The sequence below is a fragment of the Podarcis liolepis genome (genome assembly GCF_965112155.1).
Source record: "Podarcis liolepis genome assembly, chromosome: 4".
NCBI lineage: Eukaryota > Metazoa > Chordata > Lepidosauria > Squamata > Lacertidae > Podarcis > Podarcis liolepis.
This window is the reverse complement of record NC_139558.1, coordinates 23872832-23899906: the sequence shown is the minus strand read 5'-3', so window position 1 is coordinate 23899906 and position 27075 is coordinate 23872832. Positions and strand designations below refer to the sequence as shown.

General features: G+C 42.2%; 1 protein-coding gene across 1 annotated transcript in view; it reads right to left on the bottom strand.

The window, feature by feature from the left end:
* Positions 1-27075, bottom strand: part of PCCA (propionyl-CoA carboxylase subunit alpha) — a 230486-nt gene that overhangs the window by 72675 nt on the left and 130736 nt on the right. The window contains exon 19 of the mRNA XM_083501215.1: positions 11092-11194. Coding sequence (XP_083357341.1) covers positions 11092-11194 — 103 coding nt within the window. The remainder of the gene's footprint in view (positions 1-11091; positions 11195-27075) is intronic.

Below are 27075 nucleotides of genomic sequence, written 5' to 3'. Positions count from 1 at the left end.
TCTGTATGTGACATGCAGCTGGGCAGAACATAATCAAAAATCAAATAAGGATACATCTTTTACATGATTAATCAAAGTAAATAGATTAGTTTGTAACAAGGCAAAAAGGCATCCCAATTACAGCCTGGAAGAAAGCTCCCTAGCTTTAATAGAAGTATAAATAATTTTAAAAAAACCCAATGGTATAAGTCTGGGGTATCTGACCTGTGGGACATATTTAGCCCTTCAAGACATTTTTGTGACCTATTCAAGACCCCACCCCCTTGGCAATTTGGCAGTGGCAAGTTTAAATTTTTACCAATACTATTCAATGCTGCTTCCTCACTGTGGGAGCACTTTCACAGTGCTTGGCAATAACGTCCGGGAGGGGGGGACGGACACATACAGGATTGGGACAGAGACCGCTGCTTGCACCCACTCATCAGATCATCTTTATCATTGGGGTGGGGCCACAATGTTGAAGCCTCTCTGCCCACCCCGGCACCAAGATCAGGGTACAGAGCACTCCCTTGCGTGGCTCACCAGGTGATGATTTGTGCGTGGGAAGAGTGAGAACCTGTATCCTAGTACCAGGATAGCTGTCCCTTCCCTTGTTCATTATCTGCAACCCATGTGTGTGTGTGTGTGTGTGCGCGCGCAGGGGGCAGGCATGTGGGTTTATGTGTGTGTGTCTTCAGGTGTGTAGCTGCTGTCTGTTCTGTGTGTATGCCCTATGTGTATGAGTGAGATGGAAAGACTTTCCCCACCCACAGTCCTTCAGAATTAGAACGCTATGCTAAGTTCAATTTCCTTTCCCCAGTGATTCCAGCCCGGTGTGGTCTTTACTTTTTGGAAAACACATTAACCAAAGGCTGCATTAGAGAAGACAATGGTGCTAATGTGCAGATCTTCAGAGAACTGCTTGTCCTAAAGCTGTGGAAGCAGCAGAACTCCTCGAGGAATGAATTGTAATGTCTTTTGGTGGGAAATGACCCTGGTACTAATAAGCCAAACTAATCCAATCACTCATCCAATTAATCACTGTGGAAGTAGAAACCCTGGAACTCCAAGAAAGCTGGCCATCAGATATGCAATCAGTGGCTATTAGGCATGATGGTTATGTTCTCTCTCCACTGTCAGAAGCACTATGCCTCTAAACGCCGGTTGCTAGGAATCAGAAGCAAAAAGTGTGCAGTTGCACTCAGCTCCTGTTTGCAGGCTTCACATGGGCAACCTGTTGGCTATTGTGAGGACAGGATCCTGGTCTAGTCGGGCCGTTGGCATAATCTAGCAGTGCTCTTCTTCTGCTCTTAACAAGATTCAAGTTTGTTTTCTTCTCCAAAACAGAAAACTGACAACTCTTCTAACATCCACAAAGCGCCATTCTTTCTCCTTGGATGAGGCAGAAAGAAGGCAAGACCAACTCTTCAGTCCTAAAGAACTAGTTAACCTTTCAAATTGATGCATCGTTCTTATTTTATTTAAAATGTTTCTCAGAAGTGTCCAGGGCTGTGTACAAAAACATGAATAAAATTATTAGAGAGATGCTTGAAAATTACTGGTTGCTGGGGGGAAACAATGGGGGTGTCTTCATTGTGTTCCTGGAAACATCTGGCTGATGAGGTCATGTTGAAGATTAGATGCACCATTAATCGGATCCAGTAGAGCTCTTCCAATGGCTCTCCTTATGCCCCTTTATATTTATCAAGTGAAGGCGGTTGCTGCACCATTTCCTGTTCTCTTACATTAGCTATATGTGTTAGCAAGGTTGAAGAATGCTTCTGCTAAAGGAAGGCTTCTTTTAAAACAAAGTGTGGACATGTGACTGTGTTTTAGCTTTGCAGTTCTTTGTGTGAACCATAAGGTGTTCTACTCATGAAGCGGATATTATTTTAAGAGAATGAGCTTTGATGTCCCAAAGAAAAGTGATGTTTCTAGTATTGAAAAAGACTAAAAAGAGAATTTCAGAAATGCTCCTGTAAAATCATTTCATTTTATTTTACACTGTGCCTAATGAAAAACAAGGAGGGACAATGTCATACCAAAAATTAGATTATATTATGGAATACCAGATTTTCTGTAATTTTCAGGATTTTTCTTCTTCTTACGTTTAGTACCCAGAAGCATTAGACTTCAATTACAGTGGTACCTTCTGGTACGCTTCAGGTTACAGACTCTGCTAACCCAGAAATAGTACCACAGGTTAAGAACTTTGCTTCAGGATGAGAACACAAATTGTGCTCCGGCGGTCCCGGCAGCAGGAGGCCCGAGTAGCTAAAGTGGTGCTTCAGGTTAAGAACAGTTTCAGGTTAAGAACGGACCTCCGGAACGAATTAATTACTTAACCCGAGGTACCACTGTAGTGGCAAAATGGGCGAGCTTCTGCTGGGAAACCAAGGAATCCTGGGATAAAAATGGACACAAATCTTGATGCACATCCTGACATTCAAGCCAAACTATGCTATGGTACTAGACCAGAAAAACTTTAAATGCAGATCTTCGACACTTGCACGGAAAGTGTTGGTGAGCGAGGAGCAACTGAGGAACCACAAGGGACAGGGAATCTGACCCTTCCCCCATGTTTGCACCTGCCCAGATGAGGTTAGAAGACATTGGGAGATAGTCCACGGACGTTGAGAGGTGGGAAGATTCAGTACCTCCAGGCCATGGACCCTCTCTTTTCTCCTTTCATTTACATTCCACCCCACCTCACCTTCCTTTGCTCACGAACAAGGTAGATCGATGTTCAACAACACCAGTCTGCCACCATCACATACACTTTGGATCTTAAAAGCTCCACCAACACAAAACTTAGAAGGATGAGAAAGGGCGCTATAGATCATCATGTGAGAGAACATGCTTAGTATTCAGAAGGTCCCAGGTGAAATCCTCAGTGACTTCTACGAGACAGGGTGGGAAAGACTTCTGCTAGAAGCTCTAGAGATCTGCAGCTATAGTATTAGATCAGATCGGACTAGGCACAAGGTAGTTTCAAATGTTCATATTGCCTACTGGGTTGAGATCTCGCCTTTAATGAATAGCGATACTAAAATTACATTTAAAAATACTGTTTCTTCAAGTTTTATAAGCCCTAAAATCTGCGCTGTTTAATCTTTCTTCTCATCCAGATACTGTACGAAGACTTGTCTTTCTAGTAAATGAGCTTATTGTATGAGCTTACCCGCACAGTCTAGAGTAGCAAGATCTTCCACTCTTAGAAACAGTCAAATACGGATACAAAATGAATTCTTCTGAACAAAGCTATGTTTCCTTAATAACAACAGTTGTATAAACATAAGGTCTTCTCTGTTAAAGGGAAACAGACATCAAAAAGCAGTAAAACATGGAACCCTAAACCCTTCTTTCTTTGAAGAAATGTGTTTGAAGCGAGGTGTTTCTAGTTATGGGTGAGTGAAATGAGAATTCAGCTGCAACAAACGGACATCCAGCCCCTATGAAGGACTAATTAGATCCATCTGAGAAGCTGTGTCTATACTGCTTTACACATTTCAAAAAGGGAAGCTCTGGTCTAGTCTTTTGAAAAGACTACATCAAAACAGTTAGTCACATCTAGCCACTACAGCGGCGTTATTTTCTTTTCTTTTTTCTTATAGAGCATTAAGAGCCATATTAAAGTCATGTTAATAAGCCTGTCTTGCCCTGAGAAAGGCAATGAAATTTGGAGCGAAGAAAGCAAGCCTGGGCAGCGTTGCTCCTAGAAATCTCCCCACTAAGCCTGAATTTCAGAGGTGCTGATGCAAAAGGAAGTAATCCAGCACATCGCATGTGCTCAAATAAAATAAATCAGCTAAAAATGAAGTGGCAGCAACCAGGACACACAGAGCTAACTACTATTTCTGTTGATTCATGTCTAGCCTCTCCATACAGCACTCAACATGCTGATAAAGATAACTACTGCTGCTATGCCAGCAAAAGGAGCTCACAGTTATCTTGTCGGTCTTAAAAATAAATGGTCGCCATCCACCTCATACGCCTATGTGCTGCTCCCATTAATTTCAGCAAAGCTTGTGCAGAATGTTTTCTAAATGGATTGTGCCTAGAGCGTTCATTTTGTATCCCAGCCTCCACCCACCGCCGCCCCCAGCCACACCCCGGCAACTGCGATTCTTTCTATTCATCAGACAGCGGCCCAGTTCACAAGTCATGGTGCACAATAGTTAATGGATTTTCGGTAAACCCTGTTGATCTTGGCCGCTTTGTTCTTCCCTGATAGTGTTCCAAAGAAACAAACTATGCGCCTAGTCTGACATTACATCCAAAGTGGGGACTCTGGCTTCTTTTATTCAAACCAACCACGATCATTAAACCAAAAACAAACCTAGGTTACAGATCAGAGCTTGTTTGGAGTGGAACAAATCAAATCACAATCCTTGGTTCAAACACAGACGTTTCTCCTTCGCATGATGTGCAAACAGGACCTTAATGTCGCTTTGCATAATAGGTACCTGCATTATTCCCTGTTCTCCATCGTCAGATGGTGTTCAAGGACTGCACGCAGAAGAGGAAAGAAGAAACCTCTGTAGAAGCATGGTATGGGGTTATTATAAATCATATTGTAGTCAGAAGCTAGCACAAAACATTCCTGTTTTGACCAGCAGACATGCTTTGAGAAAGTAGTACTGTGGGCACCAGTCACAAAATGGCTGCTATAGGAGTATGGAATAACACAAAATTAGAGAAAGCATGGTAGCCATTGCTGCCCTCTGCCATCTCACTTCCAGACAACCAAGGGAAGTCAACTACATATGTCTTGCTGATCCCGATTATGGAGATCACACAATATTGATTTCTCTCTCTCTCTCTCTCTCTCTCTCTCTCTCTCTCACACACACACACACACACTCGCTCTCTGACGCTGTTGCTGTTCAGTAACGTGAAAGCAGATCCCTGTACCACAAAAAAACCACAATGTGGCCACACATACTCACTCACTTGCACACACATGTAGTTTCAAAGCTATGAACAGAAGGCCAGCATGAGTGAATTCAGCAAGAAAGAAATGGGTTCATTTGTATAATTTGTCTTTTGACCAAATTCTGAAACATTGGTATGGCTGAAAATGAAGGGTGGGTGTGTTGATTTCTATATTTCTAAAACCTGACCCAAACATGTTCCTCATGCAGTCTTGTCCCATCATGATTTATCACTCATTTGTTGCTGAATGTCTAAAGCCTCAACTGAAAAGCATTGAGTCAGGGATAACTTCAGCTCTACATGCAATGTTTGATGTATGTGCAATGGCCATTATCTGTCTATGCTGATGTCATCATGCATGATGAAAATGCATGTTTCATTTGAAAGGTGACTTTAATTTGTGGAAATGTATTTCGAATGTTATTTTATCTGCCATTAATATAAAAGTGTACACATCCAAATTTCAAGCTATGTTAGCGTATCTCTGAGAAATATTGAGCGATTGAAATACGCAGGATCTCTTATAGGGCAGGTAAACAATTTTACAGCCAGAAGGAGCAGGAAAAGAGCTCATGAGGAAACAGTTAAAAAAATATATTTAAGGTGTGGGGATCCAAAGAAAATAAAGTGGGGTGGTTAATTTATTCAAGGTCTGAATGAACTGGGAAGATTTTGCTTGACACATAAAAGATAACAGCAAAGGTGTCAGGGTTAATCTTCCTTGGGGAGCTCCATAGTTAGGAATGAACCATAGAAGAATGTTCTGCCATCACTATCTGCCTGCTCTGTGCTGGCAATACACCGGGAGAAGGGCTTTCATCTCAGCTACCAGGTGGGTTCCTTACATAAGTGGCCAGTCTTTTGGGTATGCTGACGCTAGACTCTTTTAGGGTGGGCAATCACTGCCACTCTCCAGATGTTGCTGGACTACAACTCCTATCAGCAAAAATTCAAGGGCCACAGGTTATCCACTCCTTCTTAAAGGCAATGATCCCATACTATCCCAGGCTTAAAAGGTCTAAGAGAGGGAAACTCTAATTGCTTTATCCAAAACATTCGTAACTGTGGAAACCTCTGCCATGCCCCACTAATTTACCTTCCCTCCACCAAACCTTAAAATCCCCCAATGCTTTATCCTTTTACTGTAGACATTGCGCCCCGGTCCTTTCATGGTTCTAATTTCCTTTTTTTAATATAATTTTTATTAGTTTTTTTAACAGCAATTAAACATACTTTTACATCTTATTCAAATTTTTGACTTCCATCAATCCTGTCTGAAAATTTTCCAATCTAATCTCTTAGTATGCATTTCTTATTTTCCTTATTACATTTCAAACTCATAACCAATATCTCTATATTTTTCTACTTTGTAACACTTTTCTCCTTACAAAACTTCTTGCAGTCCTACTAGCGTGATTTGTTGATGACAGTTGCTCTTCAAATTCATGGTTCTAATTTCCATTTCCTGCATCTTTTCTAGCTCTACAGTATTCTTTTACGAGATGGGGCAACCAGAACGGTACGCAGTATTCCAAATACAGCATTCCTGCGCAATGCCAATCATCTGCTGTATAATATATAGCAGCTTCCTAAACCAAATGCCTCTCCTCCTCCACATTTTTGTGCGCCTCCATTCAGGTACGCAGGAAAGATTGAGGCGGCGGCAATACTGGCAAGGATTCTCAAGGATAGTGGCTGCTGAAAATACAAAGCTTTGCATACAGACAGGGTTGGCTCCACCTATAGCCTTAGCTTTCTACACAGCTCAGTGGAATCTGCTTCTTGCATCCATGTGTCTCCTTAATGTGAACAGGGAGACCTACATCAAAGAGGTTAGGTTTCCATTCATTTTTAAAAGGACAGCGGGAGAGTAGGGGGAGGGGAACCAAGAATATGGCTGGAATGTATACTGGTCAAAAAAGGTCATCACCCCAACACAAGGGGACATAAGATTCCAAAACAAAATGGTAAGCATGAAAGATGAGAAGGGACAGGAAGTTGATTAAATAGAAAATATTCCACAACACTATAAATATTTATGCAAAGCAAATTCTGCAAAGCACTGAGTATTGCTGGAGCCATGAACACACTTATGTAAATAGGGAAAATGCAGGTGCCAAGTAAGGAAGAGGTGTTCAGCTTAATTACAAAACTATTTCAAGACATCATTAACAACTTTTAAGTGTTCATTAAAATATACAGAGAATTGTTAACATGCATGTCAAGAAAGCCCATGGAATTCTTTTCTAATGTTTATTAGTGTTTATTTTTCAAGTTTATTTTGTAAAAGTAAGCTTTTGTGGAAGTGAACTCATTGGAGAACTCGTTCTTAATTCCATTTCAGAACACATCTGGTGTGTTTGCCAGCTTTGAGAAAGACAATGGCTTCAGTTTAAAAGAAGTAGCCTGAGTTAAGAATACTTGACATTCAAGTGGCTGGAAACAGGATGTGTGGAGCTAGCCATCTCTAACCCTTTAAATATCAGGAGGATACCAAAGCGAGCATGCTTTCCAGTTTCCCAATTCAGACATTCACAGCAGAGAGAGAAGTAAACCAAATAAATACTGAGAAAGAGAAAAGGATGCATCTATGGAAAGATAGCACAATTATCTTTTACTCCTTTATTGCTCGCTGAACATTCCTCCTCTCGGTGGCAGGAAAATTACAGAGCGGTGAATTAGATAGATTCAACGTTTTACAATACTGGGCTATTGTATGTAGATTCACCATTGTTTATACTTCTAAATTCTTCTAGCCTCTACCTATTAGCTTTACAATAAATTTAACATTATTTTGCTCCACGAAAGCATTCCAGTATGGAGAAATATGGTCACTGCTAAAATCTTTATGGTACTGTTATTCTTTCAAGGTGTCTAGACCAGTGTTTCCCAATCACTGTTCCGCGGCACACTAGTGTGCCGCGAGATGTTGCCTGGTGTGCCGCAGGAAAAATTAAAAAATTCGAAAGATTTTTTTTTTAAAGTCAAATTTTTGATTGGGGCGCCGTCACTAGATGACCCCTGGGGTTCCCTCCCTCCCTCCCGCTCTGCGCCTCCCTCCTCCTCCTCCAGGGAGGCCCTTCCTGGCTCTCGGCCAAGGCTTGGCGACTGCCACTCACTCGCTCGCCCACCCGTCCCTCCATCCCTGCACCCGGCCTCTCCCCCTCCGTCCCCGGCGCGGGGGCTGCCGGGATCCGTAGTCCCCTCGCCCTTGGGCTCCGTGCCCGCGCGGGGTGCGCGAACTACGTTTCCCAGCGTGGCCTGGCGGGCCGGGCGTTTTGTTTGAAGCGCTCTTCTCCCGGCCATGGAATGAGCACAGCGGCGGCGGCCGGGCGGGCAGGGGCTCTTCCGCGCAGACCCCGCGCAGCCTGCCTGCGCCCCCGCGGAGATCGGGCGGCTGGATGGAGCCCGGGGATCCCCGCGGAGGCGGAGCGGCGGAGGCGGAGGCTGCCCCCCAGGTAGGGCTGCATCGGGGGGGTTTTATTTTTGCAATGCTGCATCCGCGCCGGAGGGGACGCCTCGGACCGCGGGGAGACCCCTTGGCGGGTGTGCAAGGCAATGCATGCGTGCAGGCGTTGCATGGAGTGCAGTGCAATGCAATGGCAACACGGCGCCCTGCATGCATGCATGCAACTTCCACCGGCGCTCCGGACTTGGCAGGTGAGGGGGGTCCCCAGTGGGCGGCAGAGAGAGCCGGGAGGGCGAAGGGGAGCCGGGGGGGAGCAGCGCTGCTCCCCGAGCCGAGCCCGGGGGGAAACTTCGGCGTCGTTGCGCCGGGTGTTGGAAGCAGAGGCTGGCGGGGGCCCCTCATCTGCAAAACCTGGTCGCCTCTCATATATTTCGTGCATTGCATTCATTGCCCGCTTTCTCCTCCAAGGAGCTCCCGGGGGCGTGCGGGGTTCTCCCCGTGTTATCCTCGCAACAACAGCCCTGCGAGGTGGGTCAGGCGAGTGGCCCAAGGGAGCACCCAGGGATTGTCCTGGCCAGGTGGGGTGATTTGAACCCTGCTCTCTGCCTGGTCTTCGTCCTCATTTAGCCCCCACATGTGCATGACTGTGCATGACTGAGGTTTTCCCCCCTCGTCTTGGCTATGGTGTGAGTCTGTGCTGTTAATTAATGGGGTTCTGCCTTCGGAGAAGATGAGCCAGCCCTCAAGGAGGTGATTATGTAATTTGCTAGCAATTCATGTCCCTCCCGGCGTGACGCTGCGCGCTGACGTCACGGGGCTGTAATGGTGGTGTGCCTCAAGATTTTTTTCATGAAACAAGTGTGCCTTTGCCCAAAAAAGGTTGGGAAACACTGGTCTAGACAACATGAGTTCCATTGTTCTCTGCAAGGTTCTCTCCAGAAACATTAGTGTGGGTAAAAAAAATAACCACTTGCAGCTTAGAAGCAACAAGGTGGAGCACCTCCCCATATGAAACAGTTAAGTGCCCTTCCACGTCAAGAGGAATAATAATAATAATAATAATTTATTATTTATACCCCGCCCACCTGGCTGGGTTTCCCCAGCCACTCTGGGCGGCTTCCAACAAAACACTAAAATACAATAACCTATTAAACATTAAAAGCTTCCCTAAACAGGGCTGCCTTCAGATGTCTTCTAAAAGTCTGGTAATTGTTGTTCTCTTTGACATCTGGTGGGAGGGCGTTCCACAGGGCGGGTGCCACCACCAAGAAGGCCCTCTGCCTGGTTCCCTGTAACTTGTCTTCTCGTAGCAAGGGAACCGCCAGAAGGCCCTTGGCGCTGGACCTCAGTGTCCGGGCGGAACGATGGAGGTGGAGAAATTCCTTCAGGTATACTGGACTGAGGCCGTTTAGGGCTTTAAAGGTCAGCACCAACACTAGGGGGTTAACAGCCAAGTCCTTTTGTAATTTCTCTCTTCTTCTTTTGTATATTGAAACCAGTACAATACTGTACGTGGCCAAGAGAAGAAAAGAGAAGGGGCGGGCAGACCGAATGGGACTGCTGCAGACACTACAAGGAAAAGGAGAGAAGGAAGAAGCTAGCTTGCCTTGCCCCAAGCTTCTTGCTTAAACCTAATCTATTGCATGCTGGGAAGGACTGATCTGAAGGCATGAAGAGTCTAGCGTCTTAAAAAAAAATCAGCAAAGATTAGGCCCTGCCTCTTGGACCAGAGGAAGGCCTTCCTGAAACTATGACCTGGTTCACACATAATGCGAAACCAAGCCATGGCTTAGCATGAAGGTGCAAATGTGCAGCTTCCAAGAGAGATTGTGTTCACTTTCCCCAGCCGCCCATCCTACTGCAAAGCAAGCAAAGCAAAGCCATGGTTTGGTTCAGCATTATGTTCAAACTGCGTTCATGATTTATCTTTCTCCACACAAAACTGGTAGCCAAGGTTTGTTCTATGTCTTGCTGCTCATGGTCTTTCTGGAGGAGATAAGCTATGAGCCTGGGTTCAGATGTAACGATGAGCCAAACCATGGCTTAGCTTACAGCAACGTGGCAGCAGGAAGACTGGCGTAAAAGCAAAGTGATCAAAATCTTGTCTCTGGGAACCCACCAATTTGCTTGTTTATGCTAGTTTGGCTTAGTGTTGCATTCAAAATGGGCTTTTATCATAACATACAGTGTGAAAGAACAGCATAAAATCTGACCTGCCCTTACATAAAATAGCAAGTTAGAATAGATAGGTCACCCAAACGGGCTGTGAAAATTCGTCAGCAGGAAGTTTCAGTTCTCAGACATTTCCAGGCAAAAAGACACACACACACTTTCTCCATTGTGCCATATTGTAGCCTTAAGGCTGTTGAATAATATGCAGTGTTAGCACACAGCTCAGAGACTGACCACTTGTGCATCTTTCTTGGAGTGCATACTTACCTTGTTTTCATGACGTCAGTTTCAAAATCTTCTTAAAAAAATGCTACTTCAGTGTTACCAAATCCAACATCAGGTATGTGCCTTTAGCCACTGGTCTCCACCAAACAGCAAGGATTCCAGTGTTTGAAACAGAATAACTTGGTGTATGGACTGCTTTTATTATGTGGTAATAATTCAGTAATAATTTTTAGACAGTTCTGATAGTAATTTCCCGTTTTTATTACCATCATATTGCTAAGAATCATCTTATCATTATGAAGTGCGTGCAAAAGTCAATACCACATCACAATAAAATCTTGACTTCTTGTAAAAAGAGAACAAAGACTTACCAAGAACGTAGACCCTTGACATGAAGCTATAACAGAGTGAGTTGTTTCCCCCAGCTGGATTGATAGCTCCCAGTTGTTAGCATCAGGTGGAACAATAGAAACCCTAAAGCAACAGAAAGACAAATAAAATAAGAGTACTTTAAACATCCTCAACCCGTGTTTCATCACTGGCTCTCTCCATGGTTTTTATCACAAGATTAAAAAAAAAATAACTATGACTTGGATCATATACTATATGCATATAATTCTTTCAGATGCCTTGGTTTATTTATTCCGCCTCTCCTATAAGGCAGCTTACAACACCTAGCAAAACAAGATTGTAAAAATATCCCATAGACACAAAACAACCCTCACATTTTTTGCAGACGACTTCCAAACATTTTCCTGAGGCAGACAGGTCTCTGCACTCTACACATGGCTTCCTGGTAATATAGCCTGCATTTAGTAACAGCCTTTTACAAATGTTAGAACCATGACATTTCAGGTTACAACTTTGGAGGGAGTCGTGTAGCTGAAGTATGATGAAAATCTGATTTATAGCCACATGTAACCTTAGCTGCAAGAACATCATAAGTAAAGGCATAAGTGATAGAGCACATGCTTTGCATCCACAATAATACTAGATCACCAGTTTAAAGTATTGCAGGTAGCAAGATCTCTGCTCAGATCTTGAAGATGTTTTAAAAGTCAAGGAAGGACATTATTTAGAAAACCAGCCCTTCTTTATTCATCACTGATGCCATCACTAGAAGACTTAACTGACAGCATAAAAAGACAAATGAAGCTCTCAATGGAAGTTTAAGAATCATCATATGAAAGATGATTTTGTACTGACCTGCTGTAGATACTTTAAGTATGTTTTAATCTTGTTAGCTGTTGAGCACACCCATGGAAAGGGATCTAATAAATAAACATGCTAAGTAATTACAAAAATATTGAGTATTAGTTCCTGCTTGTGGACTTCCCATAGACCTTTGGCTGGCCACTGTGAGAACAGAATGTTGGACTAAATGGGCCTTTGGCCTGATCCAGCAATGCTGATATTTTAGCATTAAGATGGGTTTAATTTTTTTTAAAAAAAACAATCTTAAACTGACTGAGGATTTGTATGAAAACACTAGTTTTAAGATAAAGTGGAATTCCAATTTTACCAGGTATGGAGGTTGGAAACCACTTTCAAATGCCTTTGTTTCTTATGTTTTTATTTGTTGCAGGTTTGTAACATATCCAGCCCCACCAACTATATCTGATGGGGGAAATGGCTTTGAGAGTAAAGGAAACTGCAGACTTCAGGGGACAGAATCGAACTCTGAATAAATTCTTAGAGCATACAACACCAAGTAAGATGAATCCAACAAGTGAGGGGCAGCCCACAATACAAATCAGGAATATCGCAAGCTGTCAAAGAGAAAGTTTTAGACAGTTGCTGGTCTCCCAATGCAACCTTTACACATTTCAAGAACTCCCTGTAGAAATGCACAGACTAAGCAGTTTGTCCTTTCGCACTGTCCTTAAGCTGCATTCTGCCGTGATGTTCCAGACATTTGACAACAATAGTTAGGCTGTGCCAGCTGCTTACTGCGCTAATCATAATTTCACATTGTTACCCTGTGCTCTCTCCCATCCTTTTCATTTGGCTACCTGTTCATTACCATAATTGGGCCACTTTTCTCCTTGAGTTCTTCCCCTGTGATTGTATGCCCCTGTTATCACTCAACATATGCTTAGTGATTTGATTATGACAGAAGCCTATTGGTTTCCTGCTCTCGACATATACTTCAAATAATCCTAGAGAGTACACTACTATTCTTAATTACTTTTATAGAAAAAAGGAAGAAAGTTATTCTCAGGATTCTTAGGTAAAAAGCAAAAAATGGTATCAGGATAAACCTGCCCACAACTATCTCACACGAGTTAAATGGCAGGTTGAGCACCTTATGAGTGATATCTTACCAAGACCAGAATGGACCAGAACAATCCGTTTGTGATCTCCTCTGAAATACCAAATCATATGTACAAAAGCCCATTCTAAAATTAAAGCATGTAGAATCTACCTTTTGGGGAATACAGCAGTGAAGATAGAGCCTATAGCTCAGTGGTACATTACAAGCTCTGTGTGTAGGCAGTTCCAGGTTCAAGTCACGTGATCTCCAGCTTATGTCAGGTGGCAGGAATGAGTCTTTGGAGGGCCACTACTCATCAGAGCAGGTAATAGTGGGTGAGAAGGGGTCATTTGTGAAGACTCCTGTGTCCTTTTGAAGATTCCCCAATGTTTATTACAGTAAGCTTATGAAAAAAGTGTATTTGACCAAGAGAGAGAGTAGAATGCATTTTAAGAGCCATGACAGTGTTGCTTAGTCAATAACATATTTATTTACTTTTTAACTGTGTTCTCTTCCCTTGCATGAATTCTGATGCAAATTAATAATACTGAGATGGAGGAAAGGACCAGCAATTTTGAGCTTCTACAATCCATCGATCAAATATTTATTATTATTTCACAAAGACTGGGTTCTTTAGCACTATTAGATTATGAGACAACAAAAGAATGCTTTTCTTCACCCTCAACCACCTTTTGTTTAAACAACGAAAGCTTGAAGGAATGTCTACTCAGACCAAAGTTTATGCAACTTTCTTCACTTCCACTCTTGTTTACTAGCACACTGAAATAGCATCTGCTCAAAGAGTGTTTTGTGCAACTTAGTGCTGACATCAACAGATTAATCTGCATCCTTATTTTTTTATGAAGCACAGTTCACTAGGTATACATTTTGTATTGAGTCTGCCACCAGCCTTTTGTATTTCCGGTGCTTTGTGTGTTTTTACAATTCTAGCATTGGTTTATGACAGTTGCATTTTTCCTTTTCTTATTACCAGCGTTCTGGTTCACTACGCTTACCACAATATGTGCAGTATTAGCAGAACAACCTTTCCACTGTTGGAAAAAGACACAACCCCAGACATAGCTACTACGTCACATGACTGATGTTGAATGATTCATATAACAACTTGCCAAATCATTGTGAACTGTTAATCAGGCAATAGAGCTGAGCAACAACATGGACATGCCAAGCAGATGAGTCAGTTGCCCATTCAAAGCATCTGCAACTCTTGGCTCACCTAGATAGAGCTACCATGGTAGAATCAGAATCCACCTTTCCCTGTTAGCTTCTGGAGTTGGTTTAGTTTGGAGATGCCATACACATATTTAAAATCATCACTAATTTTCTGATTACTGATTAATTTTCTTTGTCAACAGAACTTTCACAAATGATTCCTGAATAAATTTTGGGTAGATACAGGCCGGTCTTCTCGCTTGCTTACCATTTATGCCTATCACTAACAGAACCCCCTAAAAAATTTGATAGCTAGCACAACACTGCTAAAGAAAGAAAATATGCAAAGTCAAATTGTTGGGTGTTGGGTTTTTTTTTTACTTATTTGCATCCTCTTTTAAAAATATTTTCTTTCAAAGTGGATTCCGAAATCAGAAGAGTAACTACAATTAAAACTACAAATATCATAAATATTACACACAACAACGTAAAAAACACACCCTGTCAAGTACTTACAGGGTTTTAAACCAGAACCCAGTGCCCTGTATAACAGGTGACAGTAAAAGTCAGAATATTCTAATAGTGGTGGGAGGAAGAATTGAGAGTCTTCAGTTTTAGGACAAATAGTTTGACAGAATCTGGGCTTAAAGTGGAAAAGTTGGTCTGATGGTGCACTCATTCCCCTTGTGAGACAAAAAGGGACAGCTGCAGTTATAGCATGAAATGGAAAATGGTAGAAAGGTGTTAGCTATGATCAAAGGAGTTGTAAAACATTTTCCAATACTACTGCTATTAGAAGAAAAGGTCGTCCTGACAGTGAGATAACGCCCATTTTCTGAAACACTAAGTTCATCACTTAAAATCCAGAAAGCGGAGCAAAAGTCAGGTGTAGACACAGCTTTAGGTGCAAACTGAGCAAGACACCACTGGGATTTATCAAAGGCGGGGGGGAAACCATGCAAAATATTAGCTGGAATAGGCATATCTTGGAATTTATATGCACAAAGAACTACAATATGCTGCTACTTCCATTCTTGCCTCCCTGCCAAATGGTTTGGTTGTTTCTGTATGAAGCATCAGCGTTCACAGCTTGTATTTTCCTTGCTGCAATGGATTCTCAGCTAGAGAACCTGCAGAACATCAGAAAAACAAGATGCCTAAAAAAGAGATGGACATCACCCGTAGTTTAACTAAACTATATAAAAACCAAAAGCAGCAATGTAAAGTTTCATTCATATAATCTAGAATAAACAGCTGCTCTACTCAGGCTTAGATTGTCAGCGGCCAATCAGCATGTAGGGGCTCAGTATCCAGTTTGCTACAAAGAGGTGCCCCCCCCCATTTGCAAGTGCTGCAGATGACGTAATGGGATATAAATTAATGTCACAAAGGGTTATGAAAATAAAAGTATAGATTTAAGAAAATTCAAACTATCAGGTGTATGGAGCTTAAGGTGGGGGAACCTACATTAAAGTGTAATTTGTCTTCAGACTCTCAGGTAAGAATCTGAGCAACCCCAACATTGCAAAACTATGTTACATGACACACCGCAAATACATGCGGCTATTTTTTCCTGTTGCACAATTATGTATTTCAGCAGCTAAATAAAAGTGATATATTGACTTAAAACAATATTAATGGTCAAAGAATAATTAAGAAATCCTTCATCATAACTTTCTCAGTGGGAGGCCTATAAACGACCAAGAATAATGTGCTGTATTCTTTAGGCACTGAGGTCAATTCCTGCATACAAATCTTTACAGCAGAAGTGGGGGGAAGAAAAAACCCTTCAGAAAGTGGGCCATTCATCTGAACCAAGTTCAGAGAATTTCCAGCACTGTGAAAAGATATGTTATGCAAGCACATAGATGTATTCAGTGGGGGTAGGCTGAACCAGCTACATGGAGACTACAAAGAAGCCCTCCCATGGCTCATGAATAAGTCGAGGAAATGATCAGAAAAAAATAGAGAGATGTTTAGACAGATGGCCCACTTAAAATGCCTGGGACAGGGCATAAGCAATTTTAATGAAACTTTAGATCTAGCATAGAAATTGTGGTTTTCTTCCAAAAGGAAGGAGGGGTGGGGTGGGGAGGGGGAGGAAATCAAGAAAGGCAAATAGAAATTTAACAGTTCACACAACAGTCCATTTTATGGCATAAAAAGACAAAGCATTTTTCAGCATTGTTTGTTGAATGAGTTCATATAAAGAAGGATCCTTCATCGTGCCTTCGGTTATCAAGAGGAATATAAAAGCATGCAATAGATAGATTAAAGGAATTTTAAACAGAAGCCGACTGCCAAACAAAACAAAAATCGTAGCTTTTACTACTCCAGTGCTTTCAACATTTTCCAGCATAAAGATTCTCAACAGCACACACAAAAAAAGATAAAAGCAGGGCTTTCATATTTTTGAGAACTAAAATATGGAAAATATTCTACTCACTTATTTATCATATATAAATACATGCAGGCACACCCAATGTGCTCCTCACTCTTACAGAAAATACACTAAGTATATCTGTACATTAAAAAATAAAATTAGATTGCAACATACTTAATTGACTAAACCATGGGGCACACCATCCAAGGTTGGCTACCTCAGATTACCTTTACAAAGCCACTACTCAACAGCATTTGCAGAATGAGTTTTTAAAGATGCTTTTATATAAAACTAGCTAAATTTCTGCCCATATAAAAGACAGACTTTGATTTTTTGATGCAGAAGTCAATGGGAACAGTAGCTATCCCACACCAACAGCTATTCATGGAGGACAGGGGGCTGATTTCTCACTGTTTTTCTCTCTCTTTAAACCTAAATGCAAGAAAGCCAAACCCTCCTCAGGATAGTAAGGGGCACTAAAACTGGAAGAACATGGCCAAATAACAACTGTCCAGAAACTGACTTAATAATACGGAATGGTGCACACTTTTGTAGGAAATGCAAATTCCTTCACGCCGAACATTCATGTGACATAAATGAATCTGCATTTACCACAAGAAGTGTGCACCTTTGGTTCCCTTCAGACTTCAGGTCGATTTTTTTTTTTTTAATGTCCAAATCTGTGTCAGTGCCCATTTGAGGTTGGTTTGCAAGCAACCATTTGTGCTAACTGTGGTTTGCAGCAGCTAAATTTACAACCACTAATAAACAGTTACAGCCATTGCTCTATGGAGAAATATGCCATTATTTACGTAATGACCATGTCAATACAGTGGTACCTTGGTTGTTGAACTTATTCCATTCCAGGAGTCCCTTCGACTCCTGGAATCATTCGAAAACCAAGGCGCAGCTTCCAATTGGCTGCAGGAGCTTCCTGCACTCAATCGGAAGCCGTGTTGGATGTTAGGCTTCTGAAAAACATTCACAAACAGGAACATTCACTTCCACGTTTGCAGCGTTTGGGAGTCAAGTCGTTCAACAACCAAGGTACCACTGTACATAAATGGTTGTATTCAGACTTATGCTCAGAAGAGGAGGAAAAAACAAAGGGGGTGGATTTTGCCAATTCCTCCTTTTCCCTGTAGCTCCCAGGAAACCCCCTTCGGAGGGGTGCAGAGCCACGAGAAGTGGTCCAGGGGTCTGCTCCAGAAGGAGGTCTCTGCTGGATCTCAGTTGCTTACATAAACGGAAAGAACTATTCCATTCACAGAAGTGGAAGTCAGGGTCCAACCTGTGTGCTTCACAAAGGAATTAAGTTTTGGAAAAGATAGTCCTTGTTTCAAGAAGCTTTCAAGCTAGATTTTAAAAAGAAATAGAAGGACAAAATGAAGATAGGATGGGGTGAAGAACAGGAAATTATTGATATTAATGGGGAATACGAACAATGACTTGCTTACTTCAGCCAAGTCTATCTGAATTTACAAAGATGTAAAAAACCTATGCCTTGGGTCATAAGTGAAAGCCTATACAGTCTTAAAAATAAGCATGTTTGAAACCATTTTCCTTTTTTCCTAGCAAAGTTAGGCAAAATATTCTTTCTTTTTTCAGGTTAAAGTAAGCACTGTAAGGCTTGGAGGCAGATATCTGCTATCTGTTCTACTGGAATAAGTTTCAGTAGTTCATACCAAAGATATATTGAAATCTTTCATATTATACGCTGAATTTCAAAGTGCTTTGGATCAAATCCTTAGCCTACACACAACTGCATCATTAAACTCAACCGGCTGCACCCAGTGATAACGCTCTGGCGGCACAAGGGTTTTTCCATATGTGCAACAGAACTTCCTGCCCAGTCCCTTCCAGCTTCCTGCACAATCAAGTTTTGGAGGGTTGAGGGACCCTCTGGAACAGATATATGTACCAAGATTTCTTGGTACAGAGAAGATGAAACAAAAGTCCCATTTCACCAGCAGAAGCCCACTGGTGTATCATTAGATACAATCAAATTAGTACAGTGGTACCTCGGGTTACATACGCTTCAGGTTACATACGCTTCAGGTTACAGACTCCGTTAACCCAGAAATAGTACCTTGGGTTAAGAACTTTGTTTCAGTATGAGGACAGAAATCGTGCAGCAGCGGTGCAGCAGCAGCAGGAGGCCCCATTAGCTAAAGTGGTGCTTCAGGTTAAGAACAGTTTCATGTTAAGAACGGACCTCCAGAACGAATTAAGTTCTTAACCAAAGGTACCACTGTATTATAAATTTATATAAATTATACATTATTAAATCAGGACTATCGTAAATGTAGGCATTTTGTATAATGAAATCTCAGCATCAATTGTATTACAGTGGTACCTCGGGTTAAGAACGTAATTCGTTCCGGAGGTCCGTTCTTAACCTGAAGCACCACTTTAGCTAATGGGGCCTCCCACTGCTGCTGTGCCGCCGGAGCACAATTTCTGTTCTCATCCTGAGGCAAAGTTCTTAACCTGAGGTACTATTTCTGGGTTAGTGGAGTCTGTAACCTGAAGCGTAAGTAACCCGAGGTACCACTGTATTATATTTAAAACATATATAGTACCCATAAGTAACACTGGTCGCACACAAGCATGTTTAACTGATAGAGAGTGCCACAGGGCTTAAATCAGGCATTCCCTACTCCCTAAGCCAGGCAAAATCCGTTTTGGGGGCCTAATCCGGCCTGCCGGTCGGTTTTATCCGACCCCTGTGGCGGTTTATTTCCTGGGATAAAATCCTAAAAAAACCTCAACAACTTCAATTCTAAAAGAAGCTCAACAACTTTGGTCGGCCCTCATGGCCCTTCACTTCATCAAATTTGGCCCTCTTTGAGAAAAGTTTGAACACCGCTGCCCTAAGCCATATAGGTGAGAAGAAGGAAGCACATGCAATTCTCACGTAGGAAGTTCCAGTTCTGTAGCATTGACTGCTATTTCGCTCCAAGGTCTGCGGCATTGTTTCAAGCTCTATCTACTTCCCTGTACTCTGCCTCGTTTACCTAAAATTTCCTTGGCCACCAATGCTCAGGACTGGACAGAGAAGGGGAAGACCTTTTTCCTCAAACTGCTTTCTGAGGGAACCTGAATTTCCTTCAGGAGAAGAGCAGCAGCAGGGACAATCTTTTTTCACAAGATGGCATGTTGCCCTGCGTTATGCAGTCAGGAGGAGGAGTTGAGTATATTCTAGGGCCAACCCTCAGCTAATGGAGAGTGATGATGGGAGAGTTCTATGGGTGTTCCCTCCACAGGCGTGTTGATGGGGAGTGTATGTTACTCCAGGGTAGAAGTTTGGAAATTACTGCTTTAGACAAAAGAGCAATTTTCAAAATCTTCTAATAGAGCAAATATTAATGAACTGCATAAGTGAACATTCATGTGAAATAAAGAGGGGGGGGCATTCATCGTTTTGTTCAGATAAAGAAAAGCTTTGCACTGGGGTTAATTGTTTGTAACAAATCTACATCCCATCAAGTCACTCTGAGTAATTGGGGAGGCTGCTGGAGCCCTGTCTTCTCTCACAGTAGATTATATTCTCAGAGGGGAAAATTGGTAGTTTTTTGGTTGTTGTTGTTTTTTTAAAAAAATGAACACCCCAATACAACATTAGCTATACTCAGCATGTGTAATTAGACCCATTTAAGTCCCTCCAAAAGAGCCCAGGCTCGCACTGATGAATGACTTCCTCAATGGTAGTCCAGGATCAAGTTAGTATTTTAAATTAATTGCTAAGGATTTATTAATATTATAAAACTGCTTTAAATTTGATTTTAATTGTTTTGTTATTATTTAATTTCGTGAACCACCCTGAGGGTCCATTTTGGCTTTGTGCTGGGACAAGAAATATATATATATATATATATATATATATGCTTTCGTAGATTTTCACGGGTACAGGAATGCAGGTTTTGGTGTCTTCGGGTGTCTTCCCGTGTAAGAGTTGGGGTGTCTAGGCGACGTTTCGACGAGGTCTCACTCGTCATCTTCAGGCTGGTGCTTTCGGCTTCTTGTTACTGGAACAGAGCAGGATCTCAGTGTTTGAGTTCCTATAAATACTGTTGAGGGGGTGTGGTGTATAGCCTCCAACGTTCTGGGCAGAGAGGAAGTTCCCAGGTTAGTGTGCCTTTTCTTCTTTTGTTCCTTAATTACTTGAGGGATATCTTGAGTGATTTCTTGAGTGATATTCTGAGTACCACTTAGGTGGGTCATTAGGTGTGGATTAGTTGCTAAAGCTTTCGTGTCTTGACCTCTTGAGCTTGTGAAGAGTTTTTCTGAGAAGATGGCTGTACTGCACTTAGTTGTGCTCTGGCTTGGCTTCGTGTATAGGGGCGAGCTGTGGTTTTGTGCCCTGTGCCAGCCAGATCTGTGTAGGGATTGCAGGGGGGTGCAGCATCCGGAGGTGCCACTATGGTTTGGTTACTGGATGGTGTCTGTAATTTATCTGTGGAGAGGGTCTGGGTTTGGGTCTGGTGTGGTTGATTGGTGATGGCGTTCTGTGTGCCTCTGGTTCTGGTGTCGGTTTTTGTGGGGAGGGCTAATTTCCAGATGTCTGGCAGGCGGGACGTGTCGTCACGCTTGTTCATGTTGTGAGGGTGTTTCTCTATCTCGATGGCTTCCATGATTATTCTCTTGTGGTGATGTTCCATGTTAAAGAGCAATTTGGAATCTGCAAAATTAATTTCGTGTCCTGTTTCTTTCATGTGTTGGAAAAGAGAGGAAGTTTTTTCTTCTTTTTTGACGGCATTCTTGTGTTCTGCGATACGTGCATTTATTCGTCTGTTTGTTTGTCCAATGTACGTGGCTGGGCAGACTTTGCAGGGTATTTCATAGACCCCTTGGTTTTCCAACTGGATTTTATCTTTGGGGTTTCTGAGGATATTGGCTATTTTTTGGTTGGTGCAAAAGGCTGTTTTGATATTGTGTTTATGGAGGATTTTGCTAATTTTATCTGTAGTGCCCTTGATATAAGGAAGGAGGGCCATGCCATTGTTTTCTTCTGTGTCTTGGTTTTTGAGGGGTGTTTCTTTTTGGATTAGCTTCGTAACCCTGTTTTGCTGGTATCCATTGGCGATTAACACATTTGAGAGATTCTGTAACTCAGTTGTCAAGTGGTCTTTGTCAGCCAGGCGTTTGGTTCTGGAGATGAGAGTCTTGGCTACGGAGTTTATCCCACATGCTTCCAACTTAAATTCCACTCTAAAACCCCAGCTACCGAAAGGATCCTGAAACGAACTGAACTATCCCTAATCAGAAACGAAATACATAAGAAAAGATACCTACTAAACCAAACCAACAAAGATCTGCTCACTCTTCACCTCAAACTCTGTAACAAAATCCACCCTGCACTCTGGGACAAATGCAAACAACTAGCCGTCTGGAGAGCTGAAACTGAGACCTCACATAAGACAGACAGACACACCAACAAACTCCACAAACTAGAGAAACGCCAGAAGCCCAGCCACCCTCCACAACAACCCATGAAACAAACAGTACATAACATATCAGACAGGATCCTCACCTCAACTGAAACCAAAGTACTCTCCAAAGGTTTCAACTTTGCAGTCGCCCCGAGACGCATCCCCACGGAAAACATCATATGCGGAGTCGAAGCTAGCCTAACCAAAATCAACCCAGATGAAGCCAATAAAATCAGACTTGAAGTCACCAACATCCTCTGCTCCAGCAAACCACCCAGAAGCAATTTACACAAAGAAGAACAGAAAGCACTCACCAACCTGAGGAAAGACAACAACATAATAATTCTCCCAGCAGACAAAGGTAATGCCACTGTTGTGATGAACACATCGGACTACCAAGCAAAACTATCAAATCTACTCCAAGACCCTACCTACCAACCTATAAAAACAGATCCCACCACCTATCTGGAAAAAACCACCAAATCCAAAATAAAAGCCTCTCCTATCAGTGAAGAAATCCAGCTAAGAATCATCCCCAGAGAAAAATCATCCAGATGCCCCAAACTCTACGGTCTCCCCAAGATACACAAAGAAGGAACACCACTCAGACCAATAGTCAGCTCCATAGGCTCACCTCTACAAAATCTCGCTAAATTTCTCGCTAAGCAACTTCAGCCCTATGCAGAATCCATCGCTTCACACGTTACAAACTCCTTCCAGTTCATAGAAACAATAAAGAAACAAAACCTACATCCCGATGACCTACTTGTGAGCTTCGATGTTGTATCTCTCTTCACACAAGTGCCCATTAATGAAGCCTTGACAGCCATTCAAAACAAATACAATCCCCCCGAATACATCCTGGACCTGACCAACCACTGCCTAACCAACACGTACTTCATCCACAATGGACAAAGATACAAACAGATAGAAGGAGCACCTATGGGATCACCCCTCTCACCTGTCATCGCAAATTTGTACATGGAACACTTTGAAACCAATGCTTTAGACAAGTCAGAACACAAACCCAAACTTTGGCTCAGATATGTTGACGACACCTTTGTAATTTGGCCACACGGGAAAGAAAAACTAGATAGCTTCCTCACACATCTCAACAGCCTACACCCCAAAATACAATTCACTATGGAAATAGAAGCCAACAACCAACTTCCCTTCCTTGACGTCCTAATCTACAAAAAACCTGATGGCTCCCTAGGACACACTATCTACCGGAAAAAAACACACACCAACCGCTACTTACATGCACAATCACACCACCACCCTGCACAAATAAACTCCGTAGCCAAGACTCTCATCTCCAGAACCAAACGCCTGGCTGACAAAGACCACTTGACAACTGAGTTACAGAATCTCTCAAATGTGTTAATCGCCAATGGATACCAGCAAAACAGGGTTACGAAGCTAATCCAAAAAGAAAGACCCCCCAAAAACCAAGACACAGAAGAAAACAATGGCATGGCCCTCCTTCCTTATATCAAGGGCACTACAGATAAAATTAGCAAAATCCTCCATAAACACAATATCAAAACAGCCTTTTGCACCAACCAAAAAATAGCCAATATCCTCAGAAACCCCAAAGATAAAATCCAGTTGGAAAACCAAGGGGTCTATGAAATACCCTGCAAAGTCTGCCCAGCCACGTACATTGGACAAACAAACAGACGAATAAATGCACGTATCGCAGAACACAAGAATGCCGTCAAAAAAGAAGAAAAAACTTCCTCTCTTTTCCAACACATGAAAGAAACAGGACACGAAATTAATTTTGCAGATTCCAAATTGCTCTTTAACATGGAACATCACCACAAGAGAATAATCATGGAAGCCATCGAGATAGAGAAACACCCTCACAACATGAACAAGCGTGACGACACGTCCTGCCTGCCAGACATCTGGAAATTAGCCCTCCCCACAAAAACCGACACCAGAACCAGAGGCACACAGAACGCCATCACCAATCAACCACACCAGACCCAAACCCAGACCCTCTCCACAGATAAATTACAGACACCATCCAGTAACCAAACCATAGTGGCACCTCCGGATGCTGCACCCCCCTGCAATCCCTACACAGATCTGGCTGGCACAGGGCACAAAACCACAGCTCGCCCCTATACACGAAGCCAAGCCAGAGCACAACTAAGTGCAGTACAGCCATCTTCTCAGAAAAACTCTTCACAAGCTCAAGAGGTCAAGACACGAAAGCTTTAGCAACTAATCCACACCTAATGACCCACCTAAGTGGTACTCAGAATATCACTCAAGAAATCACTCAAGATATCCCTCAAGTAATTAAGGAACAAAAGAAGAAAAGGCACACTAACCTGGGAACTTCCTCTCTGCCCAGAACGTTAGAGGCTATACACCACACCCCCTCAACAGTATTTATAGGAACTCAAACACTGAGATCCTGCTCTGTTCCAGTAACAAGAAGCCGAAAGCACCAGCCTGAAGATGACGAGTGAGACCTCGTCGAAACGTCGCCTAGACACCCCAACTCTTACACGGGAAGACACCCGAAGACACCAAAACCTGCATATATATATATATATATATATATATATATATATATATATATATTTTTAAAAAAATATGGCTGACAGAAATAAACATTACTTTTTAAAAAATAGACAAGAAACCAACGAGTAGGAGAAAAAGCAGGATGCCAGAGATTGATTAATAAGAGGCACTGTGGTGCAGAGGACATTTTCAATGCATCTGGATGAGGCTAAAATGTGCTTTAAAGGCTATGGGTCAAAAAGTCAGGACTGCATCCCCTTCACACACACAAGCTAGCTTGGACTGATACACAACTAAAGTAGACGAAAAGAAACAAGGGCTACCCGCAGCATTACCTTAATGAGGGGGGACTGGATCACTAATTACACCCCATTTTATCACACGTAGGCTTGCCATACCAACAGATGCATGCTCAGTAATATCAGTTCTAGAAAGAGAGCTTCTGAAATGATTCTGAAATGCATTCTCAACAAGGAAAACCAAGGAACACCAACGAGATCAGCACATCCCCAACTGGATGCAAGTTCTTGCTAAAAACTCAGCACTCCATTCTGGCATTCTCAAATTTATCTTCCCCCTTCCCTTCCCTTCCTTTCCCTTCCCTTATGTGACTTTCTTTTGTGTCTTTCTTTTCGTTGGTAAGCTTAGGTCTTACTTTCATATGCGTAAAGTACCTGCCACGTACAAAACTGTAACTGAGCTGAACTGCTTCAGGAGACAGTTTCAGTCTGAAAAGCAGTATATGTGACCACAGGCACCTGCAGAAAGTAACTGGCAGAACAACAGCTGACTTGAGATCATCCTTGACAGAAAGTATCTCTGTGTGTAAGCATTTACAGAGAAACACACATATAGAGGGGTGCTTGCTTAGCTCTGTATTTAGTTTTACGCTTAAAGCTGAAATTACGTTTGCAAAGTCTCCAGGCGATAGGTAATAACACCGGGATGACCTGCCTTGGTTTGTTTGTTTTTAAGGGGTGTGCATGAATTTAGTCATGTGCCTCTTTAATTAATATGGACGACTGTCCTGAACGTAAGTTTTACCTAAAGGTCTCTTTCTATACTGGCATATCACCTTTCAGACCAATAGCTTGTTCAGTTAGAACAGGTTAGATAAAAATGTAGTATGCTCTCGGGAGGAGTTCTCAGGAGGATAGGCGTACCAGTAAATTAACTGTTACCATATGTTTGACTCTTGTGGGCCAAATTCAGTCATAAACCCTTGCCAAACCACATTTTGGCAGAGAATCGCCTAAAGTAGCTTTCACTTTAACTTAAACTAGGAGCAAATGAAAGAGAGCTTGGAAATTAACAGAAGAAACGGCCTTTGAAGCCTATTATTGACAGAATAGTGTGTAGAAAATTATTTAAACAAAGCCAGTAAATGCATTCGGCTGTATCAATAAAGCAACTGGATCATCGAAAGACAATTATTCTCTTAAATTAATACAGAAAAAGAGCAAGTATTTAAAGCAAACTAGCACTGCAATATCAGATATATCATTTTTCATGGCAGAAGGTTTTTTCAAAAGCATTAGCTTAACAATGTTACAAGTTCAAACTTTGTGAACAACGCTATAGTTTTCTTTCATTGTAGCAACATTATTTTACCCAGATTAGCAAAAAAGAAATATTATAGTCTTGCCTGCAAGACATAAAGCAGTAACTTTAACATTTCTACACAAAAAGACCATTTTGAAATATGTATTTTTAAGGGAAACTAGGAGTGATTGTGGTAAAGTGGAAGGAAGAAGTTGAACATCTGTGAATTATAAAACTTATTTTTACAAATATAATAAATGTGAACGGATGACATTTTTACAGCTATTGAGCTGATGTATTTTTTGTTTCAGATTTCTAAGCTACATACTCAACATTAGTCTGCACTGATGTCTATGTGGCTCATCTAAACAAATTTAGGCTACATTTCTATACACATTTACTTGTGAGTAAGTCCACAGGGATGCGGGTGGCGCTGTGGGTAAAACCACAGTGCCTAGGAGATCGTATGGTCAGCGGTTCGAATCCCCGTGGCGGGGTGAGCTCCCGTCTTCGGTCCCAGCTCCTGCCCACCTAGCAGTTCGAAAGCACCCCTAAAGTGCAAGTAGATAAATAGGTACCACTTTATAGTGGGAAGGTAAATGGCGTTCCGTGTGCTGCTCTGGTGCAGGCTCGCCAGAGCAGCAATGTCACACTGGCCATGTGACCCGGAAGTGTCTGCGGACGGCGCCGGCTCCCGGCCTCTAGAGTGAGATGAGCGCACAACCCTAGAGTCTGACAAGACTGGCCCGTACGGGCAGGGGTACCTTTACCTTTAAGTCCACTAGTGGTGCTTGTGTATGAGCAGACATGTATAGGATTGCACTGTTCATTTTAAACACGAAATGCAAAATACACTATCTAGAAGTTATTGTTTATTTTACAGAAAGAATATTATTCATGTTGACGATTTCTGATTTTGCTGATGAATCTCTTCACCTTCTGACATTTTAAAAGGTAACATTTTTGAAAAGTCGTGGTACTGAAATTACATTAGTTTGCAAAACATACCCACCGTTTAAAGTATTTAAGG